At 53.3% G+C, this 19636-nt stretch overlaps 1 protein-coding gene across 2 annotated transcripts in view; it reads right to left on the bottom strand.

Annotated features, from left to right (window-relative positions):
• Positions 1–3387: 3387 nt before the first annotated feature.
• NT5DC4 (5'-nucleotidase domain containing 4) overlaps positions 3388–19636 on the bottom strand; it is a 28916-nt gene continuing 12667 nt past the window's right edge. The window contains exons 2-18 of one of the 2 annotated variants that reach the window (XM_017667151.3): positions 12828–12901; positions 12624–12741; positions 12395–12490; positions 12138–12229; positions 11993–12050; positions 11645–11738; positions 11397–11450; positions 11077–11160; positions 10738–10770; positions 10043–10138; positions 9763–9829; positions 9486–9656; positions 8755–8806; positions 8320–8380; positions 7037–7213; positions 5688–5857; positions 3388–4612 (exon numbers count right to left, since the gene is read on the bottom strand). In XM_017667151.3, coding sequence (XP_017522640.2) covers positions 4465–4612; positions 5688–5857; positions 7037–7213; positions 8320–8380; positions 8755–8806; positions 9486–9656; positions 9763–9829; positions 10043–10138; positions 10738–10770; positions 11077–11160; positions 11397–11450; positions 11645–11738; positions 11993–12050; positions 12138–12229; positions 12395–12490; positions 12624–12741; positions 12828–12846 — 1590 coding nt within the window. In that variant the 5' untranslated portion in view covers positions 12847–12901 and the 3' untranslated portion in view covers positions 3388–4464. The remainder of the gene's footprint in view (positions 4613–5687; positions 5858–7036; positions 7214–8319; positions 8381–8754; positions 8807–9485; positions 9657–9762; positions 9830–10042; positions 10139–10737; positions 10771–11076; positions 11161–11396; positions 11451–11644; positions 11739–11992; positions 12051–12137; positions 12230–12394; positions 12491–12623; positions 12742–12827; positions 12902–19636) is intronic. The other variant, XM_017667152.3, reaches the window with a different exon arrangement.

Raw genomic sequence — 19636 nt, 5'->3', positions numbered from 1 at the left:
TCCGTTTATCTTCTTTATCATAGGAAATAATGATGATGGCTTAGCCTAGAGAATTAAGAGTTTGTCTGGGGAAACCCCAGTAGGCCACCTCAAGAGGCCCCACCAGGAACATTAATCACCTTGACCAGGGGTCTGGCCAGGACCTGGGTTTGTTCATTGTGAGAGAAGCAGATCCATCTCTCTAGGTCAGATTTTTAGTAACAATGTTCATAAAACTGAGCAATAAAACTATACACTAATAGGATGACTTGGGCTAAGAAATAGAGCATCACCACAACCTAAACACAGGAATCCACACAGCCAGCCCTTTCCTTCCCTTTAGACAGACTCACTTTGCCTGTGAAGCCAAATAATGCCCAGGGGGTTTACAGAGAGATCACAAGATCTGACAGTGGGATTTAGGACTTAGAGAAATCAAATATTCAACCAGACTAAATGAGTCCCTCCATGCTAGCAATGTCCTTGCTCAGACCTCGGGTGCTCCGTCTTATGCCCACCAGCCAGGCCCCCTCACTGGACTGCACTGGAGAGGGTCCCTCGTGCATTCCCCTCTCCTTTGGCTCTAAAATAGTTCATCCTCACCACCCAATGCCCACCCCCACCCCAGGCCTGGGAGGCAGTTCTCACCATGCCACCCCGGGTATAACAACTATTGGTTGAACTATTGACTAACCATGTGTATTTTTCCATTTTTTTCCCCATTTTTAATTATTTCTAATAATATATAGTTCTTAAAGTGACAAATTGGAGGTTTTGAACAGTCTGATTAAACAGCATCTTCAGGATATAAAAGGATAACAATTGTAGATGGTAAGTAGCTGCAGAAAACTGCACCCTAATTCTAGAACTCCTTATAGATTCTCAGTAACTCTCTTGGTTGGTAAATAGCTGTTCCTAAATAGGGAGGAGCGGGGAGGAGAATGATGGAAAGAAGACAGGCCCTTAATCACTTGGGAGGAAGATCCATAGGGAATTGGAATGGAGATATGGGCCTTGGCAGAAATCAAATCTAATATTTAGCGACAACTTCTTAGAGAAGGTGAAAATAAAGCACATCTTAGAAAGAAGGTGGTTACGGACCGGCACCCCTGTGCAGGAGGACCATGGACCAGTAAAGAAGAGGCATGACTACACATTTGCTGTTTACTAGGTACCAGGCACTCATGCTATGAAAGACATCTGTTGTTGCCTGCCTGGCATGCAGTTGTCCTAATAAGAGCACCCTAATTTCCTTAAGACCACCTTTCCCGCGCACGTGGCCCAGGCCTGGCCAACAGGAGCCAGGCACCTCCTGGCCAGCAGCCATGACTAGAGGGTGGGCTCAAGTCTCAAAACCAGCAAAACTCATTTCCCAGACTTTTTGGAAAGAGACTTCCTGGTAGAGCAGCTGAAAAATAAGATGGAAATCTGAAAGCCGTCTTCTAACCATGCAGGAAAAAGCCTGCCAGAGAATGTTACCAACACAGAATGAACATGAGAGCTGGAGAGGGCGAGGTTTCATCCAGTAACAGTCAGTCCCCTGGTTAAAGCCTGGAGCTGGTCAAGCTGGGCTTTACAATTTGAGACAATAAACTCCCTTTTTCTTAAGCCAGTTTCATTTAGCTTCTTGCTACTTACTAGGGAAAAAGTCCCAACTAGTACACACACTGTTAGCCTAGGAAGCTTACTTAGTGCTTACTCTGCCCATGAGCTGTGTTTTGCCTCATCACATCTCCCAGCAGCCTCAGGACATTGATATGGAAACAAGTTAGTAAATGACAGCTGAAATTTCAAAATCTGTTGTCTGATTCCAATTCCAGAGCTTTTAGCTCAGATGTCTATTTACAATGGAAAAAGGAGGACTAGGATGGTGAGAAAGAGCAAAGGAGAAATTCTTGAGCTGTTACAGTTTACCAAACAGGAGTCTGTGACAGCCAAAGTACTGTCTTTGTTTAACAAATGAGGTAATGATATCAGTTCCGTGGCTGGAAATGAATCTCTCACATCAGGGGCCTGGGTAAGCTGGTGCAGGGCTCAGAAGATGCCAGGCCCGAGCTACGGCCCACCGCAGCTCTGCCATCCCTAGGGTGCAGGCTCATCCGTATGGCCAAGGATGGCTCCCAACCAAATGCCACACGCCAGCCAGTGGGGAAGGGGAGGAGAGCACGTGGAAGGCACACCACTCTCTAAGGCCACAACTTGGAAGTTGGATGCATTATTCCTTCTTGGGATGGAGGGCCCAAACTTGATCACATGTCATCTTCAAAGAAAGCTGAATGTCTTGGGTGGCCACATGACACCCAACTGAAAATTTTTCCCAAAATGGTGTATGATTATCAGTGTCTACCAGTCTTAGGAGTAACAGAGTACATATCTAAAAGTACAGAAGTGACATGGAGTTTAAAAAAAAACTGCATCAGATGAACAGCCCCAAATACAAATCTCCCACCCTACCCCAGATGAGCTCCTAAGAGTTCAGGAAAGTTCTAATCCAACTTTCCCCACTTCCCCTTGTCTTAAAATATATCTTTTTCCCCACTTCCTCTTGTCTTAAAATATATCTTTTGCCCCACACTTTCCCCTGCTATTCTACAAGCAGACTCAGAATAATAATAAATTGGGTGACATCAGTGAAACACACAGGATGCCATGGATGCAGAGATACAATGAGCCAAATGACCTGACCCTACAGAGCCAAGAGTCTAGTGGGAACGTGGGTTAAAGAATCACCAATATAAAGTGTGATAACCCTGAGAAAGAGGCCCATGGGAGAGAGACTAAGAGAAGGAAATGTCCCAGTCAGGGAGATGGGGAGCCCCCTGAGATCTAGGGAAGAATAGGTATAAGGAGAAGGCTGGGGATGCTGGCAGAAGGAAATGCGTGGGAAAGGCCCCCTGGCCCCTCTCCGCTCTTTTCCACAGGATCCCACTGCCCTCCTTGGCCCCTACCTCTCTTCTTCACAGCCCTAAGGCTCTTCTGCCAGGTGTCTATCCCCAGGCCCTCTCTGCATTCTTTCTACCCAGGAGGGAATTCTAAGTGTTGGTTTTGTAGTGTTAGCTACTGTGCCATATTTCAGCATCTTTCCAGAAAACCATGAGCCCTAGCGTCTACACAATATTCCTAATAAAATAATACCCTCTAGCCCTTCAGAACAGTCTAGTGTTTAAAGACTCAAGGCCAAGAATACCTCCTCCTTGCCTGGGGAATCTGCCTCTGCAGACTGGGGCCCAAAAGTCAGCCCAGGAAGAAGAATGAAAGGCCTTAGCAATGCCACAACCCTGGAAGCTTCTGGAATGCACAAGTGTGAAAAAGCAACTGTGAACTCTGAGCATATGGCCTGTTGTTCCTTATTTATCTTCATATATTCCAAATGTTTCCCTGGTTTATCCACAGAAAATGAAACTAGTAAACTGTGTCACAGATTTATTCCTCCAAGAGTTTGGTCATTTCAAACATGTAGGTACATCAGTCTAAGCCTCTGTTGTTATGCCAGGTAACACTGCTAACAGACAGAAAGTAAACTAACTGTAGGAGTGAATTCAAGTCAGCAACACCAGAACAAGGAATGGCCAGGGCTTCACACCACAGAGCAGCTCCCACCAACATAAAACAGTCCAGTTTGAAATCAAGTGTGACTTCTTATAGTTTTAATGCATGTGTACATCAAGGTCAAAGATGTTTGGGCTATCTTACTGTCCTTCATAGTGACCTGGAAGAAAGAAGGTCATCTACGGCCACTCAGGTATCATTGTTATTACTAGCAACAATCAGAAGTGCACAGAGATCCTATGTTTAAAAAGAAATGTGTATATACACAATGGAATAATATTCAGCCATAAGAAGAAAACAAATCCTACCATTTGCAACAACACGGATGGAGCTAAAGGGTACTCTGTTCAGTGAAATAAGCCAGGCGGAGAAAGACAATTACCAAATGATTTCATTCATTTCTGGAGTATAACAACAAAGCAAAACTGAAGGAACAAAACAGCAGCAGACTCACAGAACCCAAGGGACTAGTGGTTGGTTACCAAAGGGAAGGGGTTGGGGAGGGTGGGTGGGTGGGGAGGGAGAAGGGGGGATTAAGGGGCATTATGATTAGCACACATAATGTAGGGGGGTCACAGGGAAGACAGTGTAGCACAGAGAAGACAAGTAGTAACTCTATAGCATCTTACTACACTGATGGACAATGACTGCAGTGGGGTGTCGGGGGGACTCGATAATATGGGCGAATGTAGTAAACACAAGGTTGCTCAGGTGAAACCTTCATAAGATTGTATATCAATCACTCCTTAATTTAAAAAATGGTTAAGGTCATCACATGCAAAAAAAAGGTGTAGAAATAAAATTAGATGTGAAACGTGATGCAGCTGGAGGAAGTGAGTAAAATCACTCTGCTTATTTTGGGGGAGGCCTTCTAGGACAACAGCCATACCCCTTCCTCCTCCCTAGAAGTGTTCTTGGGATCCAAATCTGTTACATTTATGAGATTTCAACTGGGTCGCTTTTTCTCTCTTCAATACTTTTCCTGTTCTTGGAAAAATGTCTCCAATAGAAGCCAGGCCGTGTCCAGGATTCAGTCAGCCTCCACGCAGCCCTCCTGGTCCTCATCTCTCTCTTTGCCCTCAGCCTTATAAGAAACAAAGAATGCTAGTTAGGGAATCTTACTTCCAGGAGTCACACAGCGACTCCCAAGCAAGGGTAAAAAATGTGTCAGCATGCCCCTGCCTGGGCTGGGATGGAGACGGGGGAGGGGTCCCCAGACCACCCACAGTTACAGATGGAGTGTGTCTGCCCTTTGGTGGGCTGGGATAGAACAAGAGCTGCAAACCACTGAATAAAGATCATTAATGTACTTGAATTGTGAGCTTCCCACAGGCAGGAGTAAAGTAGCCTATGATTCAGTTTCTGTATGGGCATGCAGGAGGCATCCAACTGGTAAACACTGGTTGGAAGAAGGCACACCAGCTAAAGGAAACCTATGAGATGGCTATTTTAAAAACTGAGCCTTGGAATGCCAGGGTAGAAACAGGAGCCATCATGCCACAAGGTTTGGGGGTGCAGGAGCTCTGCCATGAAAGCTAGAATCTCGGTTCAAAGGGAAGCCAGGCAGTACAAAGTGACAAAGGTGTCGAAGCTTCTACACATTGTGTCTATAAAGGAGGCAGAGGAAGGCTGCTGGGGAAAGCCTGTGCTCTGCAACCTCTCCCAGAGTGGGGATGGATTTGCTGGAAGAATCAGCCAAAAGTGGCCTAGAGAGATGCGAGGCACCCATACAGCCAGGCAACAGAGCGGAACCTGCTTGCCTGGGCCCAGAGCCAGCAGTTCTTGGCCCTATTGGACCTAATGCCCCATTTTAAAAACAAATGTTTTAACTTCCCCTTCTCTATCCTGAATTGAAATTCACAGGTAATATATTGTCTCAATAATTTTTAAAAATCAATACCCTAACTATAACATTGGAGAAATTAAAAGCAATTAATAATACACGAATATGTACTCCTACATAAATACTCAGGAATAGTTACTGCTGAAGACAAAAGGCTCCTGCAGATCTCCAAAGTGCCGCTAGAGTGGATGCCGCCCCACCTGGAATCCCTGCTCCAGCCCACCAGAGCCCAAGTCACTGAGTCCTTGGCCACAGCCTGGGGCCCCTCCCAGCCCTGCTGTGCAGAGACTCCATCTACCACCTCCCGGCAACTCACTGTGCCGCTGCAGGAGAGGGGGTGGGAGGTGAAACCCAGACTGGAGAGTTCTTGCTCCACGACTGACTCATGGGGCATCTATAGGAACAGGTGCAGATGGAGACAGAGTGGTGAGGCCTTTGGGGAATCCTCAGGGCTGCCCACAGCTGCCAGCTTCCTGCCCAACGATGCTGCGGAGGAGTGAACCCAGGAGGGTCAACAAGAGAAAAAAAGTCCTGGCAGATGAACCTCAAACTGAATGAATCATCAAACCTCCCCCAACACCCCCCCCCTAAAAAAAAGCCAGATGAATCCTCAGAACTTCCAGAACTTCCAGGCCAGCACAGCTGGGGAAAGGTCAGATTTCTTTGATTATTTCTTTCATGTTTGGCTCTTGCCTCTTCTTCACCTGTCTGTTCTCTACTTTAGTGATGACATCTAACAGTGTGGGTAACTGGCTTGCCAACAGGGAACCTCTAGCCCTGCTCATCTAAAAACCCAGAGATGATGTGAGGCTGCACAGGGAGAGCTCAGTTCCCCAGAGTGTGGTGCAGGGGACAGAACATGTCCCCTGGCATTCAATAGAATCGGGTTCCAATCCTGCCTCCATGGTCCGCTAGCAGTGTGACAGCACGGTCCTTAGGGTCTCTGCACTGCTGTCTCGCCAAGGGTAAAATGAAGATAAGCAAACCTACTTTGCTAGGTTCTATCAAGCATTAAGCAGAATCAGTTTTTTAAAAAAAGGGAAACAGAAAGACCTTCAGAAAATGGGTTTTCCCCTCTCAAACATCTGGAAGGCAGCTAAGGGTGGCCAGGAAAGCAGGGGAGCAGGGGGCCCCGGAGAACTGGTTTCAACTCCAGATCCTTGAGATCAGACTCTGCATCTTCTAAGGTAGAAATAATGATGCTTCATTGGGAAACTGCACTGCTCAGTCCCACAGCCACTGCCCTTCCCTGCTCAGGCCCAGGGGAGAGCCAGCGGCAGTGACTGCTCTCATACCCACTGCTTTGGACTCTTCCTCTGAAGAATGCTGTATTGTTTACTGAGGGCAGAGACACCGTACCTTCCTTCCTTGCAACTGGTATCATTTCTACTAAAGAAATGATGAGACGGTTTGGTCTCAATATAAAACAGGAGTTAAGGCTGGGCAGGAGGAAAACCACCCTAGCAAAGGCAGCTCCTCTCTGGAGCCAGACTCCTCCCGCGCACTTTGTGCGGTGCAGACAGTTATCTGCCAGGCTTTGACCCACTGTGTCTGCAGGTGCGAGCTTGGGCCTGGTGGCCTTGAAAGCTCCTGGCAGAGCTAGAGAGCACTGGGTCCCTCTGCAGCATAGGGCCAGGTTGCAGGGGAGGCTCTGCAGGGACCCACCAGCTCTGGGGCCGCGCGATACAGCGAGCTGAGCGGGCAGTGCAGGAAGTTGAGGTAGGTGGCGGTGTAGAGGTCAGCGTAGCGCATCAGCTGGCTGGAGAAGAATGTCTGGCGGAATCCGCACCGGAACAGGCTGCCTGTCGCACTGTAGCACTGGTCCAGCTCCCGTGTGACTCTCTGAGGGCAAGCACACTGAATAGAGGGGGCGCCCCACCCAGACCTGCATCCACGGGCAGTCCCACCCTGCTGGGACGGTGCCCAGCTCTGCCCTCCGTGGGTCCATCGCCTGGGGACACTGCGGCCTTCGCCCGTCCCAGGGAAGGGCTGCGGCCCAGCCCGGGGTCCGCATGTGTCCGGGGCATGCTGCTTGCGGGGCTGGTGGGGGGGAGGCGGCTCACACTCTGCCACAGGCCCACTCCCTGCCTTCCTCTCAGTGTGCCTGGCCCCGGGGAGTGACCACCCCAGACCAGACGCACAGCATCATGGACTTTCTGATGCCCCCACAGAGGGCTTTGCAGAGGCCCCACACCCTGCCCCCCTAGCAGGCCCCTCTTCTTCACCAGGCCCTCCTTTTAGCATCTAGAGAGCTGGTTTGGACATTTACTCCCAGAGCACTCAGTTTCCCTCTCTGAGCATCAGTTTCCTCACCCATAAAATGAAGGTCCACTGTCCAGCTCACCTCTTGGGGCTGTGGACCGATCAAATGGCACATGAGGGCTTTATGGCCCTCAAAATGCCCCACAAGCACCCTCCATTATTGGTCCCAGCTGGTCCTGCAAAGCTAAGTGGCCTGAATCTCACTGACACAGCCTGTGGGACCTGCCCAGCTTGGTGGCTGCCCACAAAGCCACAAGGGAGGTTGTCCTTTCTACTTTTCACTGGACCCATCAGCTCACCAGCCATAAATCCCAGCTTCTAGGGCCCCTCGTCTGGCCAAGCCCAAATGCTGACCAGAGCTGGCTAGGCGGTCACAAGAGGACCCAACCTGGCAAGCAGGCACTTCTTAAGGAGAGTTAATGGTGGAGCCTGAGGGACAAAGACCAAGCTCCACAAATCACGCCCCCCACCCCGCCCACCGCCCCGGGACCCAGGCTGAGGTCAGCCCTTCCTGCTGTTGTTTGGAATATGGGCCAGTAGAGGGCGCTAGCTGACAAGGACAGGTGGCGCTCCTCGCAGCTTGGCTCCAGGGCCCTGGGACAGCCCAGATCTAGGCAGGCGCCGGGGCACACTCCGCATCCAAAGCCCCACTGAGCCCCCCTCCTCACTCCGCACCCCACTCTTACCTGAATCTCCCTCTTCGTGGAATCAATATCTTTCAGCCCACAACTGCTCCCATCCATGTGCCTGGCCCAAAAAAGGCTACATGACCCAGGAGAAGAGGAGCTGTGCCTCCAAGCTCCAGGCACACCCTCCTAGACCCCATGGGGACACTCCACAGGCACCCAGTGGGGGCGCTGAGCTGGGAGTGTGCACGTCTGTGAGATGGTAGGCGTCCTGACTCCACGCTGGGTGGGTTAGCAGGACGGGCCTACACGTCACAGTGAGTGGTCCCAAGGAGGTCAGAGAGTCCCAACATCCACTTTACTAGGAAAGCAGAGGCTGAAACCAATCCTGACGTCCTGACTACCCTGCCCCAGACCTCACTGCCAGGACTGGATGTGGGCTGCCACCCCTCCGCCCTCAGGGCCTCCCCCGCAGGGCCACAGCCAGGCTCTCACTGATACAGGTCTGCCAGGTGTGTGTCCAGCCTCTTCAGCTCCTCCATCTGCTCTGAAAAATGAACAAGGGACAGTGGCAAAGGTGAGAGCCTTGCCCACCTCTGTCTGGCCACAGGCCCAGCTCAACTGTGTGGTCGGGTAGAAAGGTCACCGGAGGTCTACACCCTGCCTGCTGTGTGCATAATATCCCTGACCCCTTCCATACATCGAGTGAGACTCCCCCTAAAGCAAAGAATAGGCCCCGTGGGACAGGTGAACAAGCTGGTCAGGGAGCAATGGGACCCACCCAGGGTCACATGCAATGACTCCAACTCAGCTCTTACAATGAACCACAATTGTTGGGGGTCCTAGCAACTCCTGACCCCAAGGATAGTTTAGCTCATTCCTGGCTAGAAGAATGAATCGTTCACTCGCTACAAACCCTCAGGGTAGATGGGGAGGGTGGGGTCAGATGAGGTAGGAGGCCTCAGACTACAGACACACCGCAGGACTGAGTCAGGTGGAGACCTGAGTCTCAGCGTTGCCCTCTGGCCCAGTGACTTGGGGCAAGCTGCCTGGCCTCTCTGGGTCTCTGCTTCCTTGTGTATAAAGTAGACCCACTCTCAGGAACCACAGCGTGGACAGTATTATCATGGCCACTAACCCCCAAAGGGAAAGAAGGGAGGATGACAGTGGGGAAACCTCTGCATCCTGGCCAGTGTCCCTGCCCATTCCTGAGCCCCAAAGCTCACCCTTCTCTCGGGCCCAGATGTGCAACTCCCGGCTCAGCTCAGGAACCACCAGGCAGGTCCGCCAGCCCTGCTGCTTCTTTGACTTGAGGATGTCGCCAAAGATATGGTCCCCAATGTACAGGATATCCTTGCCCCGCACCCCGAGCAGCTCACACACCAGGTCCGAGGAGCCTGTTCCATGGAAGGACAGTCTGCCCACCACCCTGGCCATCCTGGCAGGCAGACAGGGGCTCCAGGTAAAGGGAGGAGGCTGTGGTGGGACACAGAGAGCTGGTACCTCCAGAGTAGACAGCACAGTGCTGGTGAGTTCCTGTGTAGGTGCCCACGCGGAGGTTGCCTGAGTCCTGGAGAGGGCAGAGGGGCACCCTGGTCAGGGAGGGCAGGGGCTGGCAGCCCCAGGGGTACCCAGGGACATGCAAGAGGCAGCAGCGGACCAGGTTCCCTGGCTCTGGGACAGACAACCAGCAGAGCAGCAGCTGCCAGAGGCAGGACAAACCTGGGGGCGGGCTCCCTCCCCAGGCGGTCCTCGGGTCACAGGGTGGGGCTTTGGCCATTACCGTGTTGACCTGTCTCAGCACTGTTCCCTCGGCAAAGAAGCGGGGCTTCTGCGTGTCCACGACAATCAGATCAAAGTAGGACTTCCAGGGCCTGGCCTGCAGGGCAGCCATGAGGAGCACACGACACACATGCTCAGTCTGGAAACTGACGCTGACAGCACTCACAGGTCCTCGGCGGGTCACCACCCCCAGCCTGCAAGGCGCCAGCCCAGGCTCAGCCAAGCCCTGGACCGGTAAGAGCTCGCCGGCCCTGTGCCCAGGCCCTCACGCGCCCTGGGCCTGCCTCCGGTCAGATGAGAACCAGAATGGCTCCCAGATACCTTTCAAAAGGCGTCTGCAAAGGCCGGAGTTGGGAGTGTGGGCCTCCAGAGCTCCTCACATGCCCAGAGGCCCAGCAACCCCTGACGGCAGAGCCCTGCTCACCACTCGCCCTCCAGGTGACACCACATCATGCACAGGGTGCACCCCTGGGCCTACCACAGCCTCACCTCAGGCCTTCCACCCCACTGACTCCTCCCCAAACATCTGACAGCCTCTTCATGGCCTTGCCCTCCCCCTCCAGGATCCTCGGGGTCACTGGCCTCCCGCCCACTGCAAAGGGAAGGCGGGGCAGAAGAGGGGAGCCCACCCATGTGAAACAACCTCTCCCAGGGGCACCACGCAGGGCCCACCCTAAGCAGGCAGCAGGCACTCACCTCACCAATGCCAAACAGGTAGGTCATGATGGCCTGGCAGGGACAGGGCAAAGGTCAGAGGACCGGGCCGGACTGGGCCAGGGCCACTTCCTGCCTCTGCCCTCGCCCCAGAGGACACACCAGGGACCATGGGAGCAAAACGGTGAGAACATCACTCATTCCACTTCAAAAGGCCAAGAAATGGAGTCACAAATACCCACCAAATGGTGGGAGTGGCAGGGCCTTGGCCCCCTCCCACCCCATCACTGTTTCCTACAGGGCCCCAGCTTCCCCTGGGCCAGCAAGGAGGTGGCTCCCTGGCCAGCAGGCTGAGGGCCCCACACCCCTACACACACTCACATGGGTGTAGTTGTAGCTGCTATTGGTGGCTAGGAACACTTTGCCAGCCTCCTTCATCCTGCCCAGAAGAACGGGGATCCGTGCCTGGGGCAGAGAGAGGGGCCACTTCCAGCATGGGGCCTCCCAGGGCTGCCTTGGGGTCCCTTTCTCAGTCTCAGCCTCCCAGGCCAGGCAGGAAAGCCCACGAACAAACCAGGCCTCAGAGCTCTGTCCACATCTTGAAGGAGGAGGCCAGGGACAGAGAGCAGCCCCGGTGCCGCCCCAGGAATGAGGTGACAAAAGGTCGGGCCTGGTCACCACCCTGGTCTGTGGCTACTCACATCCTTCTCCAAATACTTCTCCAAGTCCTGCAGGGTCTTCTCCTTGAGGCAGCCCTGTGGGAGGGAGCGTGCCCGTGTGCATGCTCATGTGCATACCTGCCCACCTGCCTGCACCCCAGGTGGGGGGAGCCCAGACCACAGTCCTCAGCAGGAAGAGGAATAGAAACTCTGAGGGCCTGGGGCTTGGGGTCCGGCCCCAGGGAGCAAGGGCAGGCAGATCGGGGGCCCTGGGGGCCGGGGCCCCTCACCGACTGGTGGATGTCATCCATGGCATCAGCCACGTCCTGAGAAAGGCTTCGGAAGGACATGAAGAGGTCCCCATGCTGGTAGCCAGTGTCACAGCTGAGGCAGACCAAGAGGGGACAGACCGATCAGGGGGCCTGAGGTGATCACCGGCCCAGGAGCCTGTGCCAGGGGAACCCCTGCAGCCCCACAGGATTTGAGCCCCAGCCACCCAAGAGGGGCATTGCCCTGTGCTAAGGGTCATCCTTGGATGGCCGTGCCTCAGGAAGGGCCTGTGCCCCGTGGTGTGGCCCCCACTTCAGGGCCTGGCCCCTAGCACTGGGTCACCTGGCTGGGCAGGGAACAGGACGCACTTGGCATAGCGGGAGCAGCCGGAGAAGAAGTCCACTAGGCAGGCGTAGAGGTAGGTTTCTGGGGTGGAGAGGCTGGTCAGTCACTGCCCTCAAGCCAGAGCCAGGCTCCTGAGTACCCCTCCCCACACCCCCATCCAGCCCTTACCTGGCAGGTTGAAGAGCGTGTTGAGGATGTGGAACCGCTGCAGGTCATCCCTCTGGATGAACTTGCTGGGATAGAAGCTCCAGATTTCCACCCTAGGGAGGCAGCAGGCTGGGTGCAGCCAACCCCTTCACCAGGCCTTGCCATCTCTTCCCACGTCCACCCTGTCCAGCTGGCATTGCAGAGCCTCTGTGGCATTTCTGAGCCTCTCCTACCCCCTCCTTTCCTCCAGCACCCTTGCTCTGCTCCCCAGCCCTTACTCCGAGAGGAAGGTGAAGCCATGGGCAGCCAGCAGCACGTTCCCGTGGACGTCCACCTTCAGCAGGTTCCCATAGAGTGCATCAAACACCAGCCCCCTGGGGGAGCGCAGAGGTGGTATTCCTGGGCTGGCCATCAGCCCCGGCAACTGTCCCACCACCATCCCTGTCCGTGCCCCCACCATCTCCGCCCATCCCCTCACCTCCACCCCCACCCCTGCAGGCTCCGCACCTGGTGGGGAAGGTGGGATCATAGGTGTAGCGCAGGATCTCACGTGGGTACCCGATGCACACCAGGCGCTCCAGCAGCAGCCCGAAGGCCAGTGCCTCATAGGCGGGGGACTTGTAGGCTGCAGGTGCCAAGCCCACCCAGGCCAGTTGATGCACACCCCCTGCTGCCCCAGCTCCAAATACCCACACGCCCCCCCCTCTCTACCTGCCAGAGTGTAGTCCATGTCGAAGCCGAAGCAGCGAATCTTCCCCAGTGCCAGGCTGCGGTTGACAAAAATCCTGGGGACAGGGAGGGGATGTTGGGATTGGCCCCCAAACTCCAAGACCCAGGGCCTCGCTGGGCCCAAGTGTCTGAGCATGTGCATGCATAGGAAGCCTGTGGGAAGCGTCGCTCACTCTCTCCCCATGGGCCGTGTGCCATGAGCACCCCTATGGGCAAGGATGTGTACCTATCAGGGGGTCATCACTCTCCTGTGTGGGATCACTGTGCCGGAGCTCAGAGACGATGTATTTGTCACAAAAGGGCAGCACAGCTGCCCTCTGGGAGGGAAGAGGAGGGCACACCCTCCCCACCTGGTGCACACTGTCAGGGTCTCCATCTGACCAGTCACTGCCCCTGTGGCAGGGCCCCTTGCAAGCGCAGGTGCATGTCTGTATGTGAGTGTCGCCATATCTGTGTATTTAAAGGGTCACTCACAAGGCTGCCGTGTTCTGTGGGGCATGGCAGGAAATGAGACCCCCCAATCCCACCCCATGTGCCATCTCACCGCTGGTGCCAGTCCTGCTTCAGGCCTTGGGAGACCAGGCCCTGTGGCTCCCCTCTGGGCTGCCCGGGCTCCTCCCCATCCACGCTGGCCATCGCCGTCAGGAACGAGGAGGAGCGATGGCCCCAGCCCCAGCCACCTGCACGCTATCAGTGGGACCCAGCAGCTCCCCTCTGCCTCAGACACCCAGTTGGCCCCACCCTGGGCCCCCATCTCCTCCTCCTTTGGGGGAGGAGTCAGCCATGTCAGTCTCTGGTATTCCCTCCCTTCTTCCAGAAAGTAAACAATTGTGACCAAGAAGAACCCTTCATCTCTATTTTGCCACCTCCATTTCTAGGGCTCCTGCAGCCAAGGACCTCAGCCACCTAGAATGCAGCACAGGGCCCAGGATGAAGCAAACGTGGGCTACAAAGGGACTTTAGAAATACAAGATACTCAAAGAACTCAGGACTCTTGCTTTACACACAGTTCTAACACACTTGGTTATCAATTTCCCCAGCCCAAGGCCACTTAAAGAAGTAACTGGGCAGAAGCATGCCAAGAGTTCTGAGTGTGACAGGTGACTAGAATCTCAGAATCAGAAAACAAGTACAAAACCTAATATCAAAAAGCAGAGTGACTGGGACCAGCTGGTGTAGAACTGTGCACAACCCCTGAAGGCCCAGTGTTTTTACAGCAAAACACTGTGACTCCACTCAGGGCTTTGTCTGGATCATCCAGAAAGACTTCTGTGCTGTGCTGTGTCCTCTTTTAAAAGGAAGCCAAGTTTACAATGCGTTGCTAGAACTTTCTTTCCAAAAGGGCTAAACTAAATGAAGTTAGGCACTGGCAAAGGGACAAAATTATCTGGAAAAAAAGGTATTTCAGTGAAGTAGTTCTTCCCTTCACAATGCCAGAGAAGCAACTGTTAGGGTGGGGAGGCAAGAGTCTGCAAGCTAGAGGAGCTGCAGAGATGGGAAGATGCAAGGGCAGCGTGGGGAGCCAATTCCATGGCAGGCGTCAACGTCAGACCGTGTGAGACCGCCCCTGCCCCAGGGGCCTCTCAAAAGTCCCTGGAAGACAAGGCAGAGGAAATTTTCCAGATCACAGGAGCTGAAGAGCCATGAGGACTGGGTGCAATGTCTGCCCTTGGACACGTACTCGGAGGGGGAAATGACGCTAAGACAACAAGACAGACAGGGTTGGGAAGTCACTGTCCCAGTGAAAGTGGACTGAGCTATGGTGATGTGAAAAAAATCTCTATTTTTGGAAAACACTGAAGTATTTAGGTAAAGGTCACAATGTGTGTAACTTACCTCCAAATGTTCTGGAAAAATCTGTGCATATAATATATACACATGAGTATATGCGCACATGTGTGTGTACACACCAGGAGTAGAACAACAGAGAAAGCAAATAGTAACACATTTACAAAGGGTAAATCTTGGTCAAGGGTGTAAGGATGTTCTTTGTACAGCTTTAATCTACAACTTTTCATAAACATAACATTATTTCCAGATTAAAACTTTTTAAACTGGAGAGTCTATTACCTGGGTTGTTACCTGGAGCTCTACCTGTGGCCCTGGTCTGATAACTCTCACCCACCGAGGGGAGATACGGGACCAGCCAGGATTCCACATTCTTACACTCTGACTGTGTCTGTTTAAATAGAGTCCAGGCACAGCATGCAATGGCTCTGTTCCTGTGGCTGTCTGATGCCCAGAAAGTGGCCAGATGGGGGGTGCCCCATCACCCTCACACTTCACCCTCCACCTGCGGCTGGAGGCATTGCTCCAACTATGTTCCTTAGCCCCGCCGGACCAGCGGCTGAGGCTTGAGGGGCCTTCCATTTCCCTGAGCTTGGAGAAACCCTTTCAGACATTTAGAAACTTCCCTAGACAGGGGATTCTTTGCATAAGGTGGCTGCTACAGGGGGACTGGGGCAGGGACCAAGGCCATACACCAAGCTGGCTTTTTAACTGGGGGGAGTCATGGATGAGGTCTTCAAGGAAGGGTAAGATTTTAATTAGCTTAGAGGAAAAAGCAATTTCACGTAGCCCAAAAATGGGCCTTGTGCTGAGGGGCAGAAAGGAAACTGGCCCACAGGGGACAGCAGAGGCTGCAAGACCCCAGCCCATCCCAGGGAGCGTGGAGCCCCCTTGCTGGGAAGGGCTGGGGCTGAGTCAGGGCCAGCAGGTACATGACCCAGATACGGTTCTGCCCCCACCCAGGCAAAGGCCTGCCCTCCAAGGGTGGGGACCTTGCAGGGACAGATTTGGGGGGAGAAGTTAGGAAATTTCTAAGAACCTGTCTCTCTTCCTGTCAAAATAATGAAAGTTGCCGGGAACTTGTGAGGAGTGTGTATGTGTGTGTGTGTGTGTGTGTGTGTGTGTGTGTGCATGTGTGTGTCAGTGTGTGTGCGTGTGTGCCAGAGTAGAGTGACAGCATGGGAGACTGCTGGTAGCTGGGACGGCGCCAGGCAGAGGGCGGGGCAAGGCACACACTGGCGGGTGGGGACTTTCTCTTGGAGGCAGTGGGTGGTGCCTGAAGGGTTGTAAGACAAAACCAGCCTGGTCCTCTGTGTCCAGGGGTCCGTCTGCCTGGCCCAGGCACTGGAGGACATGGGGGGGTCCTGGCCAGGAGGTAGAGCCCAGTTCAAAGGCTAGTGGGGTGACTCGAGCTGGGGATGCTGAGCACCCAAACTAGCCCCCGTGGCAGCGATGCAGACGAGGCAGAGGTTGGAGAGACAGTCAGGGAAGAAACCACTTTGCCTGCCCACTCGTCAGGGGGCAGGGGAGCAGGGAGGAGGTGTGTAGCTGGAGTTCCTGGTCTACACAGCGGCTGGCCGCCTCACCCCTGGGGTGGGGCAGGGGAGGCAGGGAGGCTAACTTGGGATCCACAGGGCAGGTGGAGGAAGCTGAGAGGACAGCAGATATACCGGCCTCAAGCCAGGTGGGAGACAAGATGCACGAGCAGTTGGCACACATCTGGCTGAGACGTGGAGGCAGGCTCAGCAGACATGCTAGCCTCCAGTTGGAGGTACACAGCAATGCCAAGGAAAATGAATTAACCAGGAGCGCTGGGAGCTGTGACAGGAAGAAGTGTGGGGCCAGAAGATGGCACTCCCACAGGGTCTGAGTGAAAAGACACTGAAGAGGAGTTCAGCTTCTTCCAGAATATTCCACCACATGCCAAGGGCTTCAGGAGGAAAATTTAGAAGCAGGACAGCAGGGTAGTGGATTTCACCCAAAACAGGCCTTTGTGGGGAAGGGGCCACTCTTCCTGTTCTCAGCTCCACTGCAGAGATGGCCCCAGTCACCCTGGGGCAGAGCAGCACCTGTGCTGGCTTGCAAGCTTGCCTAGCAAAGCTGGGGCGGCCATCCCCTTGCTGGTGACCTTGGGCTCAGGCATCCAGGGATGGCTCTTCACTAGATGGCCACATGGGCTGTGGCCGCCTTCGTGTGCTCTCCTGGTGGCACTACGGGTGGACTAATGCCATAGCACAACTGAGGCCTGGAAGGAGGCCCCTCAACAGGCACAGCTGCAGAGCCTCTAACCCCAGGAGGAAGGTACCTGCCAGATGCCTGATGGACCCTGGAACCTGAATTCCAGCAGAGAAGGACTTTTCACCTGCTTGAGATCTGAATCTCCCAGACACACAAATGTTTTTACGACAAACTCTAATATGTGTATGAATCACTGGTGGCGGGGAACTGGTTAAAGTCAGCAGATCTGATTCAGAAGGTCTGGGTGGGACCTGAGATTCTGCACCTCTAACAAATGCCCACATCATCCCTGGCATGATACAGGTCTGCACCACATCAGCGGCCGGGGTGGAGCACCAGTCTGCAGATCTGAATCACCTGGGGAGCTATAAAACCTTCTAATGAGTGAGAATCAGCAGGGCAAGTACAGGTAGGGGGGCATCAAACCAGCGAGGGTCATGGCCAGTGTCAAGGGACAATCTTGCCACCAAATCAACAACAAACCAAGCCAATGCTACATCCACGGGGGTACGTGTGGAGGCTGTGGCCCCCCATCCCAGGCCGTGGGATCTCATCCGTCATGGAAACACCCAGCATTTACTGGGAGCTGACGGCATCCTCACTTCATTTTCTCATTTGAGTCTCACCCCAGCCCTGTACTGTAATGTTATTTTGAGTATTATTGTCCTCTTCTCTTTCTAGAGAAGGAAAGGAGGCTGAACTGGTGGAACGGCTTGCAGTGGAAACCTCGGTCATTCTGGGGGCCTTCGCCTTCCCCCCACTGCTCCTCCCCTGACAGCCCTGCCGCCACCACCATCTTTCTGAAAACAGCCCTCTGCTGCTTTCCCTGCAGTCTGCCCTGGAGTTTGGGTCACCACCCGATCCCAGTCTGTGGGGGCAGTGGAGGGAGACAGTCACCTCCCTTCTGGAGTCATTGGTTCCTCTTCCACTTGGCCCAGTGGCCAGACGGAGAGCAGGGATAAGAACAGAAATTCCCAGCTATCGCCAGGAGGTTAGCTCATGCTAGAAACGAGTAGAGACCGGGAGGGAAGGGGTCAGCTTCCAGATGTTTTCATTGGACTTGTAAGTCCTCTTCAAGCCTGGCCAGGTCCCACACCCCTTACTAAATCAGGAAGGACTTTTAGGGAGGATGGGGCCTGGGCCACGTTCCTGGAATGACTACCCCTCCTCACACCCAGGGCCTGCAGGCATCAACCCCTCCCCCGAGGGAGATGAGACCTCCCTTTGGAAAACCGGCTGGTTCATGCAGACCTATCTGGTCATGCAAATGTCCATTTCCTTTACACCATCCAGTTCCAGTAATCCATCCTTAGAGAAGTAATGCAGAAATAGAAAAACCTAATGCAGGAAGATGATTCCTTGGAAAAGCATAGGCCACTTCAACGTCCCACAGGAGAAGAGCATATCTGTTATTTTAAACGATGATACAAACTTTATCTTAAGCTATTATACAAACTATTATTCAAAGATGAACTCCAGAACTGCATAGACACAAAGCCGTGTAGCACGAAAAAGCAAACACAGAACTATGCTTGTACTGGTGCGTCCGCTGTTTACAAAACGCGTGCACAAAAGGCTTGGAGAAGGTAGCTCAAAATGAACAGTGGTTAAAATGTAGGAATATGTTTAATTTCTTGTCTTTCCCATCTAAAGCTCCTGACATGGTTCAATAAAATTAAACTATGTAAAATGACACAGAAACTTCAAGAAATGCTTATGCTAAATGAAAATAGCAGAATACAAAATGATATATACACGAATACTCATATTTTTAAGTAAAACTTTCTCTTTTTTTGTATTTCAAGAGTGCTTCCCTGAGCTAGGCACAGGGTCTGAGGGGGAGCCAGTGGGTGCTGATGGTACCACCTGCACATAAGCCGGCAGCCAGCCAGAGGGGATGGGGAGCCGCTCAGCTGTTAGGGGTGAGGGCAGTTCCAGAAGGCAATGCCCATCAGCCCCTTGTGAGAAAGGCCCAGGAGCTGCCTGGCAGGCCCCAGGGAGAATTCCTGGCACAGCAACTGCAGGTATGAAAGGAAAAAGGGGTGTAATGAGCCCACAGCTGTCCCGTGGGGGACCTGAAGAGGTGGGGAGAGGAGCACTGCCAGCTCAGGAAAGCTTCCTGTGTCCTGCTAAAGAGCTTGTCCTTGACTTTTGACCTTGACCAACATGGTGGGGAAGCCTGCCAGCATCTTAAGCAGAATGAGGATGTGATCCATCTTGTGTTTAAAGCTGCCTCCAGTGTCAGAGCAGAAAAGGACTGGCCAGCTAGGATAAGGGAGAGCTGCCGAGAAGTTATTGCAATAATTGAGGACCTACTGAGGCCCAAACCAATGGAGAATGGGCAGGGGAGGGCTGGTGGGAGAGTTACTAGGTTTGTTAGGACCTGATTAACTGTAGGCAATCCAGGAGAAGGAAGAGGTTGGGGTGATGAGGAGCCAGAGGAGTAGGGCGCTGCCGACTAGGGGTGCTGGCAGGAAGCAAAGGTTCTTGTGTGGAGAGCCTGAGCTGGGGAGAGAATGCTGGGTGCACAATCCCTAACCTGAAACTCTTGAGCCCAGGTATATTTCACAATTAAAAATTCTCTGAGCTTAAGAAGGTAATACATGACTTCTTATATATATATATGCATGATCACAAACTTGGTGGGGTCTGGGGCAACAGCCCATAATCAAGCATTGATATTCCCATAGCCAGCATTGGAATATTCATTCACACGAAGTGGTCCATAAAGACAATAAACAAGCTCATGTCAGGGCCGATCAAGA

The sequence above is a fragment of the Manis javanica genome, chromosome 1 (genome assembly GCF_040802235.1).
Source record: "Manis javanica isolate MJ-LG chromosome 1, MJ_LKY, whole genome shotgun sequence".
Lineage (NCBI taxonomy): Eukaryota > Metazoa > Chordata > Mammalia > Pholidota > Manidae > Manis > Manis javanica.
Note: the sequence above shows the minus strand (reverse complement) of the source record. Positions and strands in the feature narration are given on the sequence as shown.